This window comes from Panthera leo, chromosome B3, assembly GCF_018350215.1.
Source record: "Panthera leo isolate Ple1 chromosome B3, P.leo_Ple1_pat1.1, whole genome shotgun sequence".
NCBI classification, from domain to species: domain Eukaryota; kingdom Metazoa; phylum Chordata; class Mammalia; order Carnivora; family Felidae; genus Panthera; species Panthera leo.
In genome coordinates this window covers 118,440,186-118,463,863 of record NC_056684.1, presented here as the reverse complement: position 1 = coordinate 118,463,863, position 23,678 = coordinate 118,440,186, and the positions used below count along the sequence as shown (strand labels likewise).

Sequence of the window (23,678 nt, the reverse complement as noted above, 5' to 3'; positions counted from 1 at the left end):
ACACACAGAAATGGAAAAACATCCCATGCTCATGGAATGGAAGAACAAATATTGTTAAAATGTCAATACTATCCAAAGCAATCTACACGTTCAATGTAATCCCAATCAAAAGAGCACCAGCATTCTTCATAGAGCTAGAACAAACAATCCTAAAATTTGTATGGAACCAGAAAAGACCCCAAATAATCAAAGTAATGTTAAAGAAGAAAATCAAAGCTAGAGGCATCACAATACCGGACTTTAGCCTGTATTACACAGCTGTAATCATCAAGACAGTATGGTATTGGCATAAAAACAGACACAAAGACCAGTGGAATAGACTAGAGAACCCATAAATGGATCCACAAATATATGGCCAACTAGTCTTCAACAAAGCAGGAAAGAGTATCCAATGGAAAAAAGACCGTCTCTTTAGCAAATGGTGCTGGGAGAACTGGACAGCAACATGTAGAAGAATGAAAACGGACCACTTTCTTACACTATACACAAAAATAAATTCAAAATGGATGAAAGACCTAAATGTGAGACAGGATACCATCAAAATCCTATAGGAGAAAACAGGCAGCAACCTCTTTGAGCTTGACCACAGCAACTTCTTACATGACATGTCTCTGAAGGCAAGGGAAATAAAAGCAAAAATGAACTATTGGAACCTCATCACAATAAAAAGCTTCTGCACAGCAAAGGAAACAATCAACAAAACTAAAAGGCAACCTACGGAATGGGAGAAGATATCTGCAAATGACACATTGGATAAAGGGTTAGTATCAAAAATTTATAAAGAATTACCAAACTCAACACCCGAAAAACAAATAATCCAGTGAAGAAATGGACAGACGACTGGAATAGACACTTCCAAAGAAGACATCCAGATGGCAAACAACCACACGAAAACATGCTCAATACTGCTCATCATGAAGGAAATACAAACCAAAAGCACATTAAGATATCACCTCACACTGGTCAGAGTGGCTAAAATTAACAAGTCAGGAAACAAGAGATGTTGGTGAGGATGTGGAGAAAGGGAATCCTCTCGCGCTGTTGGTGGGAATATAAACCGGTGCAGCCACTCTGGAAAAAAGTATGGAGGTCTCTCAAAAAATTAAAAATGGAATTATCCTATAACCCAACAGTAACACTACTAGGAATTTATCCAAAGGATACAGGAGTGCTGATTCACAGGGGCACATGCACCCCAATGTTTATAGCAGCACTACCAACTGTAGCCAAATTATGGAAAGAGCCCAAATGTCCATTGACTGATGAACAGATAAAGATGTGGTATATATATTAAATGGAATACTACTCAGCAATGAAAAAGAAGGAAATCTTGCCATTTGCAACAACATGGATGGAACTGGAAGGTATTATGCTAAGAGAAATAAGCCAGAGAAAGACAGACGCCATAGGATTTCACTCATATATGGAGTTTAAGAAACTTAACAGAAGACCATAGGGGAAGGGAAAGAAAAGTTAGATACAAACAGAGAGGGAGGCAAACCATAAGACTCTTAAATACAAAGAACAAACTGAGGGTTGACGGGGGTGGGGGTGGGGGTGGGGTTGGGGGGGCTGGGGAAAAAAAATGGGCTGGGGATGGGCATTGAGGAGGGCAATTGTTGGGATGAGCACTGGGTGTTGTATGTAAGTGATGAATCACGGGAATCTACTCCTGAAGCCAAGACTACACTGTATGTTAGCTAACTTGATAAATAAATAAATAAATAAACAAACAAACAAACAAACAAACAAACAATATAATTTTCAAAAAACTAAACTTTCAATGTTTAATTTTAACTACATGCCTAAAGGTTTATATATCTAAGTTAGCCCCCCAAAAAGGTTTTATGAAATCATCTCATTGACAAAATAGAAGATGGTCATATATTTGGGCTGACTTTATATTTTAGCATACAAAGTAGTTGTTTGGGTAGTAAGTTAACATAGTTTGAGAGTAATGAAAATATCACAAAATGCTTTGTTAATTATAAAGCATTTCCCAGACAGAATCTTATTTAAATATCTAAAACAACCAAATCTGGTAAGCTACTTGATCTCTATGTTCTGAACAAGAGAAAACTGAAGGTAAGGAGTTTAAATTCCCCAGGCAGAGAACTAGTTAATGACAGCACCAGGTCTGGATCCCAGGTCTCCAGATTCCAAATCCCAAGTTCCCTCCCTACACAGCTTCTTAATGGCACATACAACACTACTTCCGTAATGCAACAAAGAGATGCTGAAGGTTTTGGGATCCACAGATTAGGAAAAGCATCTCAGGAAGAATCTGAACTTTAGAGCCCCCCAAAATAGTAAAAGGGACCAAGCTAAGCAGCACTACAGTAGTCAAAGCAGAGCTAATTATTTTGAACCTAACAGAAGTTTGAAGTTCTCTTTGCAATGACATGGATACAGCTAAAGAGTACTATGCTAAGTGAAATAAGTCAGAGAAGGGCAAATACTGTATGATTTCACTCACAGAGTTTTAAAAACAAAACAAAAAAGCAAAGGGAGGAAAAAGAGAGAGAGGCAGACCAAGAAACAGACTCTCAACTATAGAGAACTGATGGTCACCAGAGGGGAGATGGGTAAGGGGATGGGTGAAACAGGGGATGGGGATTAAGGAGGGCACTTATTGTGACGACCACTGGGTGACATATGAAAGTGTTGAATCACTATACTGTACACCTGAAACTAATATTACACTCTATGTTAACTAACTGGAATCTAAAGAAAAACTTTAAAAAAAAAAGTAGTCTGGAGTTCTCGATACAGGAAAGATTTAGGTTAATGTTTCTAAAACTGGAATACTCTGAAATATTCTCAGGAATCCTTCAGTTCTGTTATGAGAAAGTTTTTTTTTTTTTTTTAAGTTTAGTTATTTTGAGAGAGAGCGTGTGCACGCACACACGCGCACACCAAGCATGGGGGAGGGACAGAGAGAGGAGAGGGAGAGAATCACAAGGTGGTTCTACAGTGTCAGCACAGAACCCGACGTGGGGCTTTATCTCATGAACTGGGAGATCATGACCTAAGCTTAAATGACTGAGCCACCCAGGCACCCCTGTATGAGAAAGTTTTTAATTTTCACTTGCATGTTAATCACAAAATAATCATAAGCATATTCTAGATCATCTTCACGAGCTCTAAATAGCTAGGTACCAATGTAAGATTTCAGGGCTTAAGTTTGGTTTGTGATAATGATAGTGTGCACCTTAATAATTTGCTGTAGTACCTTAATTGTCACAGATTAGAGAGAAATATAGAAGCAGCTCTAAAACAAAAACTATTATGGCATAAGCAAAGGTTGTGCACTGGTTTAGGAGTGCTTTAAATAGAGTCCTGGTTCTCAAGTTTTAACATGCACTGGAACCACAGAGAGGGCTCACTAAAAGATTGCATGTTTCTGATTCAGTAGGACGAGAACCTGACAATTTGCATTTCTAAGTTTCCAGGTGATGCTGATGGTTCAAGGACCACATTTGAAAATTACTAGATAGAGAAAAGTGGCACAGAGTAAGGAGTACGGGCATGCTGAACTCAAAAGAAATAGCACTACAGCCTGTTTGGATATTTAGAGGTCATGAGATGAACTGGTTCCCCTGCCAAAAAACGCAGCGGTAGTTACTAAAATTTCTAAATTGCAACAAGTAGCAATTCAGTTTCAGCAAAACACCATTATCTGCCACACTGACTATTAACTTTGTTTTCACTGGTTTTGTAATTTTATGTCTATTAATTGGTGAAACTGTTTTGATGTTGTAGTGGTATAAAAGCTCTAAGTATAGGGAACATTATAATAAAAACAATTCAAGATAACATCAAGATCTGGGAAATGTTTTCCCTTTAAAAGGGCTCTGTACGTTATTTAAAGCTGACAACTGAGGATGCTAGCGTAACTACATTTTGCACATGGTTATGTTATTTTATAGAAAATAAGATAATTTACACATTTCTAGCCTTCTCTCACCAATAAAATAACTTGGATTATGGTCAACGCGAAATACAGGCATTGCATTACCAAAATCTGCACACAGAATACTGAAAATGAAAAAAAAACCAAAAAACCCACCACAGGGGACTCACCATTGCTGCTGGTTTTTGCATTCTTTGCCAGTTGTGCGCGAGTAGCAGCAATCAAACTATCATGAGCCAACTCCTGAACCCGGAGGAACCATGGAATACTACTATCCGTGCTCTCACTGGAGAGGAAATCATTCCCTGAATCCTCCGCCTCATCTTGTACAAATACTAAGTGCTCAGCTGAAGAGCCCAGACCTGGAAGAAAAAAGAGGATATGTGAAAGATACCTATCAAGTAATCCTTTTATTGGCCCTGCCTCATGTGTCCTGAAATCAGCTATTCCAGATTTTCACCTCTCACCTTAGGCTTCTGTTCTCCTACAACATTAGTTTATCACCTTTTCACTCCCAGCCAACAGGCTTTTCTTACCTCCTCCTGTTTCTGAGGCAAAGCTGTCCTCCCTGGCAAACAAGCTAACCCTCACCTCTAGTATGCTGACCCTATCCTTCAGTTATCTCCTCTCGACCATCTGCGAGCCATTCCTCCCTACTGGCCATGTTACAATCTCCCTTTATAGCCTTTAAATCTGTCTCGCCCATTTTTATTTTAACAAGAAGAAAAAATCCCAAGTACTTCTGTAGCTATTCACTGTCTCACTGTCAAGTTTCCTAAACAAGTGTAACTTCTAACTTTTGCATCCACTTTCTCATCTGTTATCCACTCCCCACCTCTAACCCTGGCCTCCATACCTCCACCACCTCAATAACAAGTGCTCTTGCAGAGGTCACCAGATACACACACTTCCCAGCCCTCGTCTCACTATCCCATCCTGTGGTATTTGTACTACCTTTCTTCTTTAAGACTTCTCCCTCTCTTGGCTTCTCCCACACCACTCTCCTTCTGTTTTCTTTATCCCTCTCTAGCAACTTCTTCCCATTCTTCTGTTACCCTTTTAAGTGTTGTGTTTTGTTTTTTTTTTCGGGATCCCAGATTTGCCATCTTTTCTGTTCATGCTCCTGAATCAAAGAATCCATGTTCGTTGTTTCATATATTTCCTGAATGCTGATAAGCACCAAAACAACTTATTTCACACAAGACAATTCTAGAACTTTAGATTCCTGTTTCTAACTCTCTAAAGGACACCTCCTCATGAATGTCCCTCTGATCCCAACATCAACAAGCACAACTGGAACTAATCATCCTCCCCACAACTCTGTTCTTGGGTTATCTTGCTGAATGGCACAACCGAATTTCCCAAACAAGAAACTTCTGAGTCATCCTAGAGTCTGCCTTCTCCCTCTACACATTCTACTGATCACCAGACTATACCAATTCTCTAAAATAATAAGGCTTCTTTTAAGTATGACTGAATTAAATATGCCCCACCCCCAGTTTTTTTCCTTAAGCATTAGCACAGTTCAGAAAAGGATAAAGGATACCTGCTCTTGTTAGGTTAAGAAGAATAAAAGAAGTGCTATCACTTGGCTGTAGATCTTGCAACAAGCTAGGAGACTCTGGAGTGGACAAAAACTCCGGGGACTTCTGTACAGTCTGAGCCCTCGTCTCTTCTCCGTCTGGACCCACATTCACCTGAAGGCTTCTCAACACGGCCGAGGAAGGGACCTCCTTGGAGGAGTTTGTATGACTTGGAGTATCATCTAGCAAAGGGAAAATACCATGGCTTTACGTAGCACCTATCTCCAAGGAGCTCACCAAACGTAGCCTCTAATACCCTTAGAACATCCCTTATGCAGCAGCATTTTTATTTTACAAATACAAAATTTGCCTCAAGAAAGAACAAAGAGATAACTTTAAGTTTTAAAGGGAGTCAGCTGAAATGTGAAGGATAGACTTGTCTGACACTCGGCAGTAACTATCAACCAACCATCCACGTTTGGACATTACAAACGTTTGTCTTTGAGGTCAGAAATTAGCACTTTTCCCTTGAAAAATATAGTTATACAATGAATACTAACTCAAGAATAGCATCTAAATTTTTATTTTTCTTGGGAAGAAGTCCCTCCCTTTAATTTTTATAGCATGTATGTGACAGCTCTGTTGAGTCATTAGGGGAAAAAAACACAGCCTGAGAAATAATTGAAATTTTATAGAATCGCCAATATGTTTTATTATACTTCTAGATTTACACTGAAATGTAAAGAAGTAATTCAGAAGACCTGCTCTCTAGAACTTTATTCTAAGGGCAGGGATGAATTTCCAAAGGTTTTGGCTGCAATGAAACGAGCAACTGCACTACAGTGACAAAGCATCCAATGTCTTCAGGGGTTTCATTCATCTTTATAAAAGGCAGGTAATTTTTTTTCCTTTTTTTTAAAGGAGATAACAAATAAGATTATAGGAATGAAAGTGGAAGCCTAGGGATGGTGTTGCCATTTCAAAACCTAATGAAGTAGCACAATATGAATGTGCCACAGAACTGGTTAAATGGTAGATTTAAGTGGTTAAAATGGGTAACTGGTTTAAATGGTAAATCTTAAGTTACGTATATGTTACCATACACACACACAAAATTTTAAGTTCATAGCAGCACTGTTTGTCATAGTACAACGCTGGAAAATAACTAAATATACATCAACAGTGTTATGGATAAAGAAGTTGTGGTTACACTCACATAACAAAACACTATACAGCAAACAAACCACAAACAACAAACTAAACAACAAACCAAACAAACCACAGCTATACAGACAAAGATTAATCTCACAACTACAGTTAACGGAAAAAAGGTATAACAACGTACAGTTTCATTCATTTAAAGTCTGAAAACACCTAAGATTAAACTGCATTGCTTAGACTTGGATGGCTGAACTTGGAAAACAAATAATGGTCAAAATATTGAGGATAGTGGTGACCTATTGAAACACGGAGGTTGTCTTTACGAGGGAAGAACCCAAGGAGGGCCTGGTAGCTGGCAAGGTTCTACTTCTTGATTGGGTGGTAGGTATCTTCTTTATAATAATTCTTCAAAATGCTTAAGCATATGGTTTTATATTTTTCTGTATCTATGACATATCCCAACTAAAAAGAAAACATACATATCATTCATGGAATGATACACATATATTTAAGATGGAGGGGAATAAGGTTAGGGAGGTATGTGCAGGTATGTTTGTGTTTGTAATATTATGTTTCATGAACTAGGAGGTAAGTACATAGATTTTCATTTATTATTATTGATAATTGGTTATCTAAAATATTTTTATTTTTTAATGTTTATTTATTTTTAAGAGAGAGAGACACAGAGTGCAAGTGGGGGAGGGTCAGACAGAGAGGCACAGAATCCAAAGCAGGCTCCATGCTCTGAGCTGTCAGCACAGAGCCTGATGCGGGGCTCAAACTAACAAATGGTGATATCAGACCTGAGCCGAAGTCAGACACTTAACCGACTTCGCCACCCAGGCGCCCTGGTTATCTAAAATATTTTTAATCAGGGTGCCTGGCTGGCTGAGTCTGAAGAACACATGACTAATGATCTCAGGGTTGTAGTTCGAGCCCCACGTTGGGTGTAGAGATTACTTAAATGAATCCATAAATAAAAACTTTAAAAAATTTTTAAAGTTTTATTTATTTTGAAAGAGAAAGAGAGCATGACCAGAGGAAGAGCAGAGATACAGAGACAGAGAGAATCCCAAGCAGATTCCACACTGCAAGCATAGAGCCCAACACAGGGCTTGAACCCACGAACCACAAGATCATGACCTGAGCCAAAATCGGGAGTGGGACACTTAACCAACTGAGCCACCCAGGTGCCCCATTAAACAAAAACTTAAAAAAAATAAAATAAATAAAATATTTTTAATCAGAATTAAAACTAAAAGTTAATGTAGATGCTTTTGTTCCTCTTTTCACTTCATTATTGTTAAAATATTCAACAAATTTAAATTAGGAGAGAAAAAATTTTTTTATGCCTAATGAAGATCAAAATTTATTAGCACATGGAAATTTACACATATTGAAAACCCACAAGGATTTGGAAAAACTCCTACATACCAGTCGAAAAACAGGAGCTGAATGATAGAAGATATGGGAAAGCTAGGAGCCAGCTAGATATGGAAACCTTAAGTCAACATTGGTTGGTTGAATATATCTATCATTCTTGAATCTTTAAACATTGAAAAAGATTTTAAAGTCAAATCAAAAAATCAAAAAAGAATACCACTAGAGGATAGTAACCAGAAGACTTTGTAACATACAAGTTATCACTAATCACCAATAGGTGACTGTCCCCTGATTTAATATCAATACGTTGTGAGTAACTTGTTCTGTGAGTATTCTGCGAGACAAGCAAACATTTCTAATAAATTTTAACTTGATAAATGAACAATGTCTTGCAATATGAGTAATATGTGACACCGAACGTCACGTGATCACAACTAAGCCAGTGGTTCTTCTCTCTCTCTCTTTCTCGTTCACTTGCTCACTGTGGGATTGTGGGTGGGTGATGGCCTCCCATGCTCACATGCTTGGTCTCAGGCCATGGTGTTTGTCAGAAATCAGTGACTTTTCAGAACATTGGAAGGTGACCACAGCTAGCACTAGTGTATTTTTTGTCACTTCAAAGCACCTATGGACAGTCAGTCCTTTGCTTTTCCATCCACAAGTAAGCTTAAGAATGTTTTGCTTCAATTCTAGGTCATTGGATAGGTTCCTTCTTAAAGTTGAGGAAAAAGAAAAAGACTCCATTGAGCCAATAGATAGCAGTGATTCCATTAGTGATAATGAAAGTCATCATACATAATAACCCTCCTCTCTCGTCTCCCTCACGCCAGCCACGAAGGCTTTCAAAGGTAAGTGCAGGTTACTTTAGTTTTCTTTATATTTTGTATTTTCTTTATTATTTTGTATTATATTACAGTATTATAATCATTTTTATATGAATATTTTTGGGTTGTGGAATGAATCATCTGAGTTCCCATTATTTCTTATGGGGAAATTCACTTTGATATATAAGTGCTTTGGATTACAAGCATGTTTCCAGAACAAATTATGCTCACAAACCAAGATTTTACAGCATTCCAAATTTTAAACATTTCAATTTCCAGAAAATAAAGAATTCACTGCATCCAAAAATAATGTTCTTCTAATAGTCAAGTGATAGGATCTCCTTTTCCCCATCCAAAATTAATCTCACTACCCATGATCAGCATTCTGCCTCCTCCTACCTCTCCTAGAGACTCCCCACTAATTATCCATTCTTTCTGCTCTAACTGGCTCTTTCCTCTTAGCATAAAACCATCTTCAAATATTTCAGACCTTAAAAAAGAATTCTGCCATCTACTTTCTCTCCTTCTTTTTTCCTCCCCTAGCAAGAGAGCCTTTAGAAAGTGTAGTTACTTCCTCAACTACACTTAGCTTGCACTGATACCTCAACCCACTGCAGCCAGCCTGGCTTTCCACTCTCTTTCCATGGAGCAGGTCCTGCCAAGGTCAACAATGGCCTTGTTGGCCCTATCTCATTGGGATAGTCCCTATCTCATGGGCTTCTCAGAAGCATCTGACACATTGATTCTCCTGCTTTACAGCAGGCTCTCCTGCTTTATACCCTGTACCTTGAATAGGGAATTCCACCTTGATCTTTTCTTCTCACTCTCACATTCTATGAATGATCCTATCCATTACTATAGCTTAAATTACCAATGCACTTGTGACTTCCGTGGTTGCTTATTCTCCATGATTCCTAATTTTTACAGTTGCTACCAGTCAGTTATCTCATCTCACCAGTATCACAGAGCAGGCTAAGCTCTTAAGACTTGCTTATCTTATTTCTTGTGATCTTAATTTTTACCTGGTAACATTAGCCGACTGCATTCTGAGGCCTCAGTCACCGGAAGGAGGGACAAGCAAGTAATGTCTTTAGCTTCTGATTCTACTAGCCCCTGTCCCAATGGGATGGATGTATTCTGAACGAACTGTACCAGGAGCTGAGGGTGTGGGGGAGACAATATTGAAAAATACAAGTTGTTAGGAATGAATCTAAACCGTTGAATTTACCAAAAGTTGATAATGTAATTAAGTCTTCATTGCTTGCTAGTCTCAACCACATTCATAGAAAAACTAGATTAACTATATAAAATAACATTTAAAGTTATTTTTATCAAGTGCACTGTTCTAAAGAAAAGCTGAATTATATAATTAAGTTAACCTCTATTACCTTCTATCAGAGAAAATACAAAAATAATTTTATTTTTAAATGAAGGCTATTAAGAAGTCAACTGCATTGTACTGATTACGTTTTACAAAGCACTTTTTTGAGTACTGGCTCATTTAATCATCAGTATAATTCAGTTAAGACTGAACATGTATTTTAAAGACAAGGAATCAAGTTGAAGACATCAAATAAGTTGTCTAAGATCACATGACTACTTAGGAGAAGTAAGTCTTCCAACTTATGTACCCTGATTCCAAATTCATTGAACTTTCCACTATGCAACACAGATACACTAAAATTCTGTGAGAAAAATGAATAAAAAGAAAAAATGTTTAAATCATCTAATCACATTTAGGAAGAAAACACTTTCAGACATATACAAAATTAATTTAAAAATGGTTGTGGCAGTAAAAATTTACATATGTATATACACATACACATATACACCATCTATATAAAAATTTTGTCATTATGCAATTACCTAGATGTATGCCAACTTACACTCACTTAAATAAATATAAAAAGTGATAGGTAAAAACAAAGTTTTTAAAGTATTTAGTGATAGAAAAAATAACAAACTAGTAGTTATAATCAAAACCATACAGCCCACAAAAACTTTAAATATTTACTATCTGGTTCATTATAGAAAAAGTTGGCTGACTCCTGAACTAAGGACGAACTCTGGAAGATAGCCCACAAAAAAATATAAATAAATAAACAAAAAGTGTTGCCTTGGCTCACCTCTGGTTTGGATTCTAACTCATCTGATAACATTGATTCAGCTTCCAAATCCTGTAGCTGTTGAGGGGACAGGTTAAAAATTTAATTCAGAGTCAATGACACCTTCCTGCTATGCTCATATTCCTTTAGGAAATGCTATGCTTTTCCTGTAAGATGCTGTGCTGAGTGGATAATCAATTTAGCCTAAAAAAAGATAAGAGAGAGAAAGAGAGAATTAGAGTAGTGAAAAAATGCAGCTAAATAAAGGCACTTCTCCACGTATCCAAAAATCACAACAAGCAAAAAATAACTAATTCAGCCCAAACACTTGTTTTAAATAGAACAAACCCAACAGGTGTCAAAATCCATTAAAAGTTGTATTTAGAGAATTCCTAATTCTAATATCTATTTTAGAAAAGTTCTTAAAAATGGAAAAAGGTATGTGCCCAAAGAATTTCTTGTTAGCATCTGTGATAACAAACAACTGCAAGCAAGATATAAATAGACATATATACCCAACACTCAGGGAATAGTTAATTAGGTTATGGCACTGTCACTTAAAAATACGGTTATGAAAACAATGCAACAACAACAAAAAATGCTAATGACATGTTAAATTACAAAAACAAAATTCAGAAGTATACACTTGCTATTATTAAAACTAGTTAAGAAGGTAAAAGGGAATTTACACAACTATGATAGTAGCTATGTTAGGTGGTATACACTGGTGTGACTTATTTTTCTTTTCTCAATTTCCCCATCTTTCTAAAAGTAGTTACACAGTGAAAATTTGAACAGTGTTTCCCAAAAGTAGTACCCTTGGGACCCCGATGCAGCTGTTTTCCCCCATAATTAAAATTCTTACTTTCTTATAGCTTAATTTTTTTTCAGAATTTTGACAAATGAGTCCACTTTATTTTGTACAATTGTTGCTAAAATTGGGAACACTGCTATATACAAACTAACCATACAGCGTAAAATGTACCCAGGATGGGAATTTTCAATGAATACCAAGGTTGACTAGAAAGTTACAAAAGGCAGACTTACTCTACAAAAAGAACATATAGAAGTACCTGAATAAATTTTCATTTCTGTTCATTGCCCTTTTGGTTCCTTCCTCTCCCCCTTGCTAGCTTCCAGAAATCCTCATTTTCATCGTAAAAAAATAATTCATAAGATGTAAGTGAAAGTGTCCTTTTATTTAAGTTCCCCACATAAAACCAAGTATCATAAATTCCTGACTTTTCCTTTCACATGTGTTTTTTCTTATGCAATGACTATACAAAATAGTTCAATGTGATTTATCCATCTCTCTTTTTCACAGAAGAAGGAACCAAGGCTCAGTACATCACTTAAGTTATTAAGTTGCAGAACCAGAACTCACACCTACAGAGCAGGTTGGCATGAATGGTGATTACATCTATCTACATCTGATCTTGGAACACCAGGATTTAAGAATTCCTCTTCCCCAATTCCAGCTCATCTCAAGAAGCCAAGAAATTACCAAATGTTTGTTTAAGTTATCCTTAAGGTTCCTCCAACTTTGAGTTTACAGGATTGTAAAATCTCTAGGAAACTAGACAACTATTCACTCTCCTTTATATTTGTTAAGGTTCTTAGAAAAGAATGGTGCTAGCTGCATTTCTAGTACCCTTACCTAAAGAGAAATGGAAAAAAAAAATGAAGTTCATGAATATGTGCACTGAACAAGAGAAAAATCATATACTAGATCTTAGATAGTTTGGCAAAGCTGTAATAACAATTTAAAGAGGGAAGCTACCACCTCTCTTCTAGTTTAAGAGCCACCTCTAGATCACCATTTCTCAAGGGTCCATGGCTATCCATGATATCTTTTTATTTTAGTGTCTTCATTTTAGTGATGATCTTTCTGTTTTATTTTGAGACAGAGAGAGAGAGAGAGAGAGAGAACGTGTGCATGTGAGCAGGGGAGGGGCAGAGAAAGGGAGAGAGAGAATCCCAAGCAGGCTCTGTGCTGTCAGCTCAGAGCCCAAGGAAGGGCTTGATGCCAGGCTCTTTCTCAAGAACTGTGAGATCATGACCTGAGCCAAAACCAAGAGTCAGATGCATAACTGACTGAGCCACCCAGGTGCCCCTCATTTCAGTGATAATCTTTAAAAAAAATTAACATAAGCATTTTCTAGAACAAAAGGGTATATATAATTGAGTTCTGCCTAAGTTTGGTGCCCAAGTTTGTGGTTTGTACATACACTGTGAACTAAAGACAGACTAGTAGCATAGAACAGGCAGGCTGACCTCAAAAGAATCTGTACTAGAGCACTCAGTACCAAATCAAGTGTACTGTGTGAATCTCATCTTTAACACAGCAACCTGCTATGTTTATTAGCTGAAAGTGTGATGGCAAATATGCAATTAAATCTGTTTCTATTCTTAATTCCCATCATCCATTTAACAGGTTTCAAAAACTACAATGTAAGTCTTTAAGTAACAGTTTCACTGAGGTATAATTTATATACCATACGATTCACTCATTTAAAGAGTTTGGTTAAATTGTTTTTAGTATATTCACAGAGTTGTGCAACTACAACCACAATCAATTTTTAAAATGTTTTTACTGTTTACTTACTTTTGAGAGAGAGAAAGAGACAGAGTATGAGCAGGGGAGAGGCAGAGAGAGAAGGAGACACAGAATCCGAAGCAGGCTCCAGGCTCTGAGTCGTCAGCAGCACAGAGCCCCACGCAGGGCTCAAACTCACGAACCACAAGATCATAACTTAAGCTGAATTTGGACGCTTATCAATTGAACCATCCAGGTGCCCCACAAAATCAATTTTATAACAACTTTATCACCCCCAAAAAGAAACTCTTGTACCCATTAGCAATCAATCCTCATTTCCTTCCAAACCTTCCCCTGACCAGGCCTAGGCAACCACTACTCTATTTCTGTCTGTATGGATTTGCCTATTCTGGACATTTCATATAAATGGATTTATACATGTGATATTTTGTGCTTGGCTGCTATCACTTAGCATAATGATTCCAAGGTTCCTCCCTGTTGTAGCATGTATCAGCATTTCTTTTTATTGTCAAGTAATATTCTACACACATTTTATTTATCCAAGTAACAGTTAATGGACATTGGGTTATTTCTACAATTTGGCTATTATGAATAAAGCTGTCATGAACATTGATGTACAAGTTTTTGTGTGGACATGTATTTTTACTCTTTTGGATATATACCTAGAAGTGGAATTGCCAGGTCACATGGCAACTCTATTTAACCTTGTGAGGAATTACCAGGCTGTCTTCCAAAGTGTCTGCACCATTTCACAATCCCACCAGCAGTGGATTTCTCTACATCCTCACCAACACATTATTATAGCTCTCTTAATGGGTGTGAATGGTAACCCATTGTGGTTCTGAACTGCATTACCTGATAGCTAATGATAGCACATCTCTTCATGTGCTTATAGGGCATTTGTACATCTTTTTAGGAGAAATACTTACTCAGATTGTTGGCTCATTTTTTAAATTGATTGGTCTTTTTATTGTTGAGTTGTAAGAGTTCTTTATATATTCTAGATATAAGCTCCTTATCAGATAAATGATTTGCACAAACCTTTTCCCATTCTGTGTTATCTTCTCATTTGCAATGCAAATCTTATCTTCATTTGAACAAGGCAACTCTAACTCTACAGTTATCAAACAAAACCTCATTAAAACTGTCATTCAAGGACTTCTAGTCAGTTTTAGTTAAATGTGAGATCCCATTATCATAAGCTGCTTAACAATGTCTTGACACTATAAATACTACCTTGTATGATATTCTCTGGATTAGTATTACTAAAGGTAAATGTAGAAACCGATGAAATATATTCCCGAATCCAAGGCTAAATCTTTCCGCTATTAAGTTCAACATTAAGTACTTCATTTCAGCAAAACAACATCTCTACCACACAATATGAATGGTATTTTGAATTTTGTTTTATGGTGTAGTTTACATTTGTATACTTACTCATAAAGATCTAACTCCATGGCAACAACTGATATAATCGTAACAACCTAAACTGTACTAAGTACACAGTTCCTTAGAGTCATCAAAACATATTAGACTGCTAATATTGTAATAAGTTTGTATGGTGGCAGGTGGGTAACTAGGCTTACTGAATAGTCTATCAAATTGTGGTAATGTATCAAACTGTCAAATCACTATGTTGTACACCTGAAACTAATTTAACACTATATGTCAACTATTCATCAATTAAAAATAAATCTATAGGGGCACCTGGGTGGCTCAGCTGGTTAAGCATCTACTCTTGTTTTTGTCTACTCTTGGTTTCAGTTCAGGTCATGGTCTCACAAACGCAGCGTCAGGCTCTGCCTTGGTGATGTGGAACCTGCTTAGGATTCTCTCTCTCTCTCCTTCACGATCTCTGCTCCTCCCCTGCTCATGCTCGCTCTCTCTCTCTCTCAAAAAAAAAAAGAAAAAAAACTTGAAAAAAAAAAGAGCTACTGGGATCTTCAATGTAGGAGGGATAAGAATTACTACATAGCTTTATGTCTGAGTATATTTAATGTAATCATAATAAAAACAATTTGGCAGTATGGGGCCACTATAGTGTGCAATGCAATGTTTTTCCTTTAAATGCAATTTGCATGACACGGGAGTGAATAGGACTGCACTTACTCAAAAGGAAGCTATTTTCAAGGTAATTATGGGTCTCAAAGAGATTTCTTCCCAGGCTTCCTTATGCTATTAATTAAGATACTAGAAATGCAATACCAAGTAGTCACATACATCACCCCAAACTCTTTATTTTTATTACTATTTGTTTTTGAGAGAGAGAGAGAGAGAGAGAGAGAGAGAGAGAGAATGCACCCACGAGCATAAGAGAGGGTCAGAGAGAGAGATAGAGAATCTCAAGCAGGCTCCACACTCAGCACGGAGCCGGTCATGGGGGCTCAACCCACAACCCTGGGATCATGATCTGAGCCAAAATCAAGAGTCAGATGCTCAACTGACTGAGCCACACAGGTGACCCATCTCCCAAATTCTTTAATGTGAACACTAATAGTTGCTCATTTTTATTTTGTATCTTTACCTGGTAGACAGGCAAAATTTATATTCTTATTTCCTTTTATATTGGAAAAATTACTAATCCAGCCCATTTTAAATAACAAAGGAGATAATGACATTTAACCATCATCAAACCAAGGATAGGCCCATCAAATCATATTTTTCACAAGTCATAAATAAGGCATCTTGGTTCTAGATAGAGTTCACAACAAAACAAACTGATCTCAGAAACCCAGGGATAAGTCTAATAAATACGAAATAATAGTCAGACCCTTTCTCCCTCTACCCATGCCAACAACTGAATTTTACTGTGTGCATTGTTCCTTTTGGCCATCAAAGCACATTAGACTGCTTAAAGAAAACAATCTTGGTCCAGCACAAATTATATTTTTTAGAAATCCACTGCCCTACCACTGCTATTATATTAATAGTTAATAATAGCAGAATATGTTAATATGCTATCCCATAGTCAGCTTAAAGGTTAAAAGGAATGCAGGCAATAGACATCTTTGCAATGAACCAAAGCAAAGTACAGGAAGGCCTGAAAACTTCTGTAAATTGGTAATGAGAGAACTCATAACAAAAGCAAACAGATTTAAGACAAAAGAGATCTCTATGATCTAGACCATCCTGAAAACAATTCTCCTTCTGTTTTTAGCCAAATAAACAAATCCTGAGAACTGAAGTCTGATAAACTGCATTCTTCTACAGTACACTCAACATCATCCAGCAAATTATTCATTAATACTAAGTGGCTAAACAAGTTAAATAAAGAAGCTGAGATGTTTATTTAAAAAAAAAAAAAAAAATTCAAGGTCTCTAAAGCAAAAATCTAAATTCTGCCTCTGACTTTTTGGTTGAGACCTAGGCAAGCTACTCAACTTCTTGGCCCTAAGTAACTCATCTGAAATACAGATGAAACAAATCTACCTAGGACTATTTACCTATCAGTCAACAGAAACGCTTACAAAATTCTTCAAAAACAAAGCTCTGCATAAGTGCTTAAGAGACAAGTAAATCTATCGAATGCATTGTATTCTATAAAAGGTTAAGAAATCTGCCTTTATTACAGAGCCCAAATTTCCTATAAAGCAGTGTTTGACTGCAACCCACAGTAAGATATATTTTCCATCATACCTCAGAGAATGAAACACATGCTGAGATGCAAATAACATATTTTCATGAAACAATACTAACCTATGTTAATCTCATGCACTCTGAATTTTTTTATTTTTATTTATTTACTTTTTTAACATTTATTTATTTTTGAGACAGAGAGAGACAGAGCATGAACGGGGGAGGGGCAGAGAGAGAGGGAGACACAGAATCGGAAGCAGGCTCCAGGCTCTGAGCCATCAGCCCAGAGCCCGACACGGGGCTCGAACTCACGGACCGCGAGATCGTGACCTGAGCTGAAGTCGGACGCCCAACCGACTGAGCCACCCAGACGCCCCGACTCTGAATTTTTTTAAATAAAACCCACTAAAGTGATGTCACAAACTACTTAACAGATTATGTCCCACAGATTGAAAAACACTATAAAGTATCTTCAAAAGTCTAAAATACGTATGTTAAACACAGACTCAGCCATAAAACATAAAACCATAGATATAAACCTGCTATAAATATACAAGTCATCAATTATCACTGATAAGAGTCTTGGGGAAACTGAAATTACTTGAATCCTCACACAAGACAGGAATTAGTTAGTGGTAACACTGTGTCCAGAGGGTGGAGATGGCCTAAAATCAATGCAGGCTACACAGAGAAATATTGGGAGGAAAAACTAAGCCAAAATAAACTAAACAAGCAACAGAGGAACATAACTGATACCGGTCTCTTGCCTCAGTTCTGACTGCCGTACAGAAGGGAGTGCATTCCAAAGGGAAAGATGATCAGGGGCTTTTACTACTCTGCTCAAGAAAGAAACAGAACATCATTGTATCAGCTTCTAAAAAGTAATGTGATTCTACCCTAGGAAAACAAAGTCCAGAATATCAGTACTGTTCTTATTTGAGGGAGGTAGAAAATGCCTTGACCTTGACCCAGTTTCAGAAAGAAGGGAGGGAAAGGGTAAGAAAAAAAAGGGAAGAAATTAAGAAACACCATGGTTCTTCCCGATTGGTCACCAATCTGCTTCTTGGCTCCCTCCATTTCTACCTATGTCTGACCACAGATATAGACCCAAATGATGTTTCACTAAAGCTGAAAAATACTACACCAAAAATTCTACTAATGGCAGGGAATTACAAAGGCCAAAAATTAAAATTTAAAAAAGAGTAGTTTAAATTTTGGTATAAAATGGTAGTTGTAGGGGCGCCTGGGTGGCTCAGTCAGTTAAGCATCAACTCTTGATTTCGGTTCAAGTCATGATCCTAGGGTGGTGGGATCAAGCCCCACGTTGGGCTCCTGAGTGTAGAGCCTTTCTCTCTCTCTCCCTCTCTCTCTCTCTCTGCCCTTCTCCTTAGTTCATGCTCATACACTCTCTCTCTCAAAATAATTAATTAATTAATTAATTAATAAGATAGTAGTCCTAGGAAAAGAAAAGCCAGGTAACTTCTTATATTCATATCTAGTATATTATGCAAGTTGATTAAATTCTAATAGTTAAGTGGTAACAGGTACTAATGAAAAAAAAAATTGGAACATAGAAGTGTGAAGCCAGAATGAATCTTAGCAATACAGGATTTATCCGGGGCCTTCCCTTTTCCTTCCCAGGATCTGCTGAGGTGTTCTATTCCACAGCTCTCATTTTTATTCTAGTGACTTCCCCCTTTCTCTGCAAACCTTCAGAGCCAAATTTATCAAAAGACTTGTCTCCACTTTCTCATCTCCAGTCACTATTCAATCCCAAGACTTCACCAAAACTTCTCTTGTAAAGGGTACCAAAGATCTTCATGTTTTCAAATCCAATGGACATTCTGCAGTCCTAATCTTATTTGACCTTTGCAGTGAACAACTATTGTTTTTAATTGTCCTACATTCATTTCCCCTGCTTAGGTGACAGGATCTACATTAGTGTGGGGATGTACTCCTCCCCCATTGGATACACCTTTGGTGAGACTGCAGATTAAGGTGTTCTTTCCTTCACTGACCAACTGTTGGACACTTGACCTGCACTGAACAAATCAGCCACTTTTCCTCAGAACGTGAATTCTAAAAGAAGTAACAAAGGGCTGAAAACTGCTGCAGCAGCCCATTCATTCCGGTAATGCAGCTAGCAGCCTCCCCTGGGGCTGCTCAGATTCCTGTCCTTTATGACGCCAAGGCCTTCATCATTTCCTTTGATCCTATGAGCTGCCCACATCCTTGTTATAAATTCCTCTTCTGAAGCAAACTGGTTACTTCTGAAGCAATCAGAGCCATAACTGGTATTATCCCTTAGAAGCACTGTCTCCTTCCTCAAACACTGTCTTTGCTTCAAAGATACGTGTTCCTCATTTTACTCTTATTGTCATTGCAATTCCTCCAGTTTCCTTTGGTGACTTTTTTTTTTTTTCCTTTGAGAGAAAGAGCAAGAAAGAGAGAGACGGAGGGAGGGAGGGAGGGTGGGAGAGAGAGAGAGACAGAGAGAGAATCCCAAGCAGGTTCTGCACTGTCAGTACAAAGCCCGATGTAGGTCTTCAAGCTCACTGAGATCATGACCTGATCCAAAATTGAATGCTTAACTGACTGAGCCATCCAGGCGTCCCTCCTTTGGTAACTTCTATACTCTTCCTGCATGCAGCCTCTAAATACTAATATTCCTCAGGATAGTATTCAGGACCTCTTCTCTTGCTACACTCTCCTCTTAGCATAAGTTCATGGCTTTAAATGATAGTCTCCAAAATTTTTTAAAGTTTTTATTTAAACTCCAATTAGTTAACATACAGCATAATATTAGTTTCAGGTACACAATACAGTAATTCAACACTTCAATACAACACTGCGTGCTCATCACCAAAATTTTTATTTATAGCCCAGATACGTCCCTGAGCTGCAGACCTGCATATACAATTGCTTACTTGGTATCTGTACTTAATGTTTGAAACTTGGTATCTCTAATGTGTCTAAAATTAATTCTCTCTCAAGCCTGTTTTCCATCATGCCCTGCCAGCCCCACTCACCACAATCCTCCACTTAAGACAGGACCACCATGCACCCCATTTAGGAATCATTTTTATTACTTTCTTTCTTTTGCTCCCAATATCCAGTCCAGCTGCAAGTCCCATTAAGATAACAAATCCACCTACTTCTATCCACCACCCTATTTCAGGCCACCATTAACACTTGCCCTAAACTACAGTTAGTGCCACCTAACTCGTCTCCCTGCTTCTACTCTTGCCTACCTTCCATTCCATTCTCTTTCCAGTAGTAAATATCTTTTTAGGGGCACCTGGGTGGCTCAGTCAGTTAAGCATCCGACTTTGGCTCAGGTCATGATCTCATGGTTGGTGGGTGGGTTTAGGCCCCGAGTCAGGCTCTGTGCTGACAGCTCAGAGCCTGGAGCCTGCTTCAGATTCTGTGTGTGTCTCTCTCTCTCTCTGCCCCTCCCCTGCTCACAATCGTCTCTCTCTTGTCTCTCAAAAATAAATAAAAATGTTAAAAAAAAATTAAAATGATTCCTGTTATATCACTCACCTGCTTGCAACTCTTTACGCGGCTTCCCAATGCACCTACATAAAATTTAAACTCCTTATCCTGGCATGTAAGAACCTATGTGATCCATTCCTGTTCCTCCAACCACACTCCAGAGTCACTCTCCCTTACTTGCTCTCCAAGCTCCAGCCACCTTAGTTCCTTCAACACATTAAGCTCTTTCTGATGTTAGGGATGTGCACACGTCTTATCCTCTGCCTTGGAATGCTTTTACCTCCCTCTCCATTAGTTACCTCTTTTTCACTTTTCTGGGCTCTGTTTAACCATCAACTCATTTACAAAGGCTTGGCCTGGTCACCTTATCCAAAGAAGATTCCCCACACTTCCACCTTTGTTCTCTATCTCTACTATTTCTAATTCCTTTGTTTTTATATAATATTCCTTTTTTTTTTTTTTTTTTTTTTTTTTTTTTTTTTGGTCTGGTTACTCCCCTAAATTGTAAGCTCCATAAACAAGGGCAGGAACTAGTCTGTCTTGTTTGTAACTTTACATTCCACTACCTAGCACAGTGCCAGGCAAAGTACTTTATGTAATTCATAAGGAATTTAGGTCTCCAAGAGTCATTTCTGATACTGTGAAACTCCAAGGCTGTCTCTACTATGAGATTAAAGGGCTTCTATACAAACTTCCCTGCAAGCACCTAGTAGGCACTGAATAAATGAATGAATGGCCTGGATATAATACCAAAATATTTGCCTCTATTCCTGACCTCTCTCCTCAACTCCAAATTTTCATTTCTAACTGCTTGCTGGGTATCTCCACACAGATATCCACCTCAAACCTAACAATGTTCACAATCCAGATAATCATCTCTACCACCAAACCTGTTCTTCTTCCTGTATTATCCATTTCAATTATTGCCCAATCCTCTTCCCACTCAGCCATAAATTCTAGGTCTTTAACAATGTCTCTCATCTTCAATATTTAAATAACCCCAGTAGTTCTAATTCCCCCAAATTTATTCCCCCTGGAATGCCCTGTTTAGGCCTCATTATCTTTCAACTACACTATTAAAAGAAACTACTAACTGGTCATCCTTCCCTAAAAATTCCCCCCCTCCCTTTTTTAAGTTTATTTATTTATTTTTGAGAGAGAGAGAGAGAGAGAGAGAGAGAGAAAGCAAGCAGGGGAGCGACACAGAGAGAATCCCAAGCAGTGGGACTCACTCCCACCAACCATCTCATGACCTGAGCCAAAACCAAGAGTCAACCAACTGAGTAGTTTAGGTGCCCCAAAATTCCCTTCTTCAATCCATCTTTTTATGCAGCCACTCAAATTATCTTTCCAAAACACAGAAATGCTTGTTACTTCACTCACTCAAAATTCAGTGCCTCAGAATATTAGTCAAATCCCTAACTATGGCATTTCAAATATCCTACAATCTATCTTCAAACACTGTTTCAGTTACAGCACGTCCATCTTCCTCAATTAACCCTTTACTCCAACCCACATGGACTGGCTACTGAATGAACACACCAGCCTATTTCAGTGCTCCACATCTTTGCTTAGAATAGTTCTTCAACCAATAATAAGCACTATCCAGCTGTGATTTTTTGAAATCCTTTCCAGACTTTTTTTTTTTCATTTTTTAAAATGCTTATTTATTTATTTTGAGAGAGACAGTGTCAGCAGTGGGAAGGGGCAGAGACAGTGGAGAGAGAATCCCAAGCAGGCTTCCCGCTGACAGCACAGAGCTTAACACGGGGCTCCATGCCTCGAACAGTGAGATCATGACCTGAGTCAAAATCAAGAGCTTGACGCTTAACCGACTGAGCCACCCAGGAGCCCCTCCTTTCCAGATTTTAATATCCAACTCAAATGCCATCCTCCACTAAGACTCTGATCCTTTTCCTCCAGTGAAAACAAATCTGTCCTTTCCATAGTGTTGTCACAACATGCTATTTCACCTCATTTTAGCAATGATTCTATCCTGTCTAGGCTGTTAGGTGTCTACATGTATAACTTTCTCATTGGTTAAAGTGGTTGAACTTACTCATTCTACTCTCATTAACTTAGCATTATGCTTTGCACAAACTAAGCATTCAGGAAATACCCGCTGAATAAATAGGTAAGCCTCTTCATTTACAAAGAAGGGGGGGAAAAGGTAGAGATTAAGTAACTTGCCAAAAACCAGACATCTACTTAAATGCAGAATTTTTAAAAATTAGAACCTAAATCTTCTGTTTAGCTGACTTTACTCTGTCCACACTAAGTAAGATAAAACAGGTGAAATTTCTCACTCCCTAACAACAAAATGCCACCGGCTTTATTTCAGAAATGTTTCTTCTATTCACTTCGCAAATATGTTGCATTGACCCATGCGCCAAAGTGAAGAAGTACAAATTCTTAAGTCCCAAGTTAGTAATGTTTAACTTCCAAATGGTGCCTAAATGCATTTCAAAGCCTCATGAGCAAGTGGGATAAACTTTAACGGCCGAACTGCATTCTTTTCTCTGAAGAAACGTCGGAGGAGAAATTGAACCTTGGAATGCCTACAAGGCTGTAAACACCCACAGCCCACAGCCTCGCCTTGAAATGACAGGCGAAGGAGAAGCTAGCAGCCAAAGCCCCTCAGAGCCGGCAGCCTTCCTTCTTCTAGACCCAGAAAGTAAGTGGACGTATGAAAGAAGGGGTAGCTCTGGGCTGAAATACCGAAGGCAGAGTCTCCTCGGCATCCTCTTTGCCCCACCGCAACGGCCTTAGTGTAAGGCCCCGAAGCCCGCGGGCAGGGCTCGACTGCGGGTGCAGTCCAGGAGCCCCCGCCCTAGGGACTCGCTGACTCTAGCTTTCTCAGGACCGTCTTGTTCCCAAGCCCCGGCCCCCAAAACCAAGCAAATGAGCCGAAACACCGGCCCCAAAACGCCTCGAGGGGAAGGGCCGAAGCCGTAGGGCTTCAGACCGGCCGCTCCCGAGCCCGCCAGATAAGGGAGGGGTGCCCAAGGGGGGGGGGGGGCGGTTTCCCCGTCCTCTCCTGAGTCGAACTCGGCCCGAGGCCCCGAGGGACCGGTACTGGCTCCCTCCCTCTCGGCGACCATCTAGCTGTGCGGCTGTGGCCTGGCCCAGCCCGGAGCTCAC

The 23,678-nt window shown here is 38.5% G+C and overlaps 1 protein-coding gene across 4 annotated transcripts in view; it reads right to left on the bottom strand.

The window, feature by feature from the left end:
• ZNF410 (zinc finger protein 410) overlaps window positions 1-23,678 on the bottom strand; it is a 49,637-nt gene that overhangs the window by 25,852 nt on the left and 107 nt on the right. For all 4 annotated transcript variants that reach the window (XR_006203948.1, XM_042943737.1, XM_042943738.1 and 1 more), the window contains exons 2-5: window positions 10,931-11,113; window positions 9,827-9,962; window positions 5,460-5,678; window positions 4,084-4,275 (exon numbers count right to left, since the gene is read on the bottom strand). Coding sequence is in view for 3 of the 4 variants with exons in the window: in XM_042943737.1 (XP_042799671.1) it covers window positions 4,084-4,275; window positions 5,460-5,678; window positions 9,827-9,962; window positions 10,931-10,963 (580 nt within the window). In the remaining variant the exon portion in view is untranslated. The remainder of the gene's footprint in view (window positions 1-4,083; window positions 4,276-5,459; window positions 5,679-9,826; window positions 9,963-10,930; window positions 11,114-23,678) is intronic.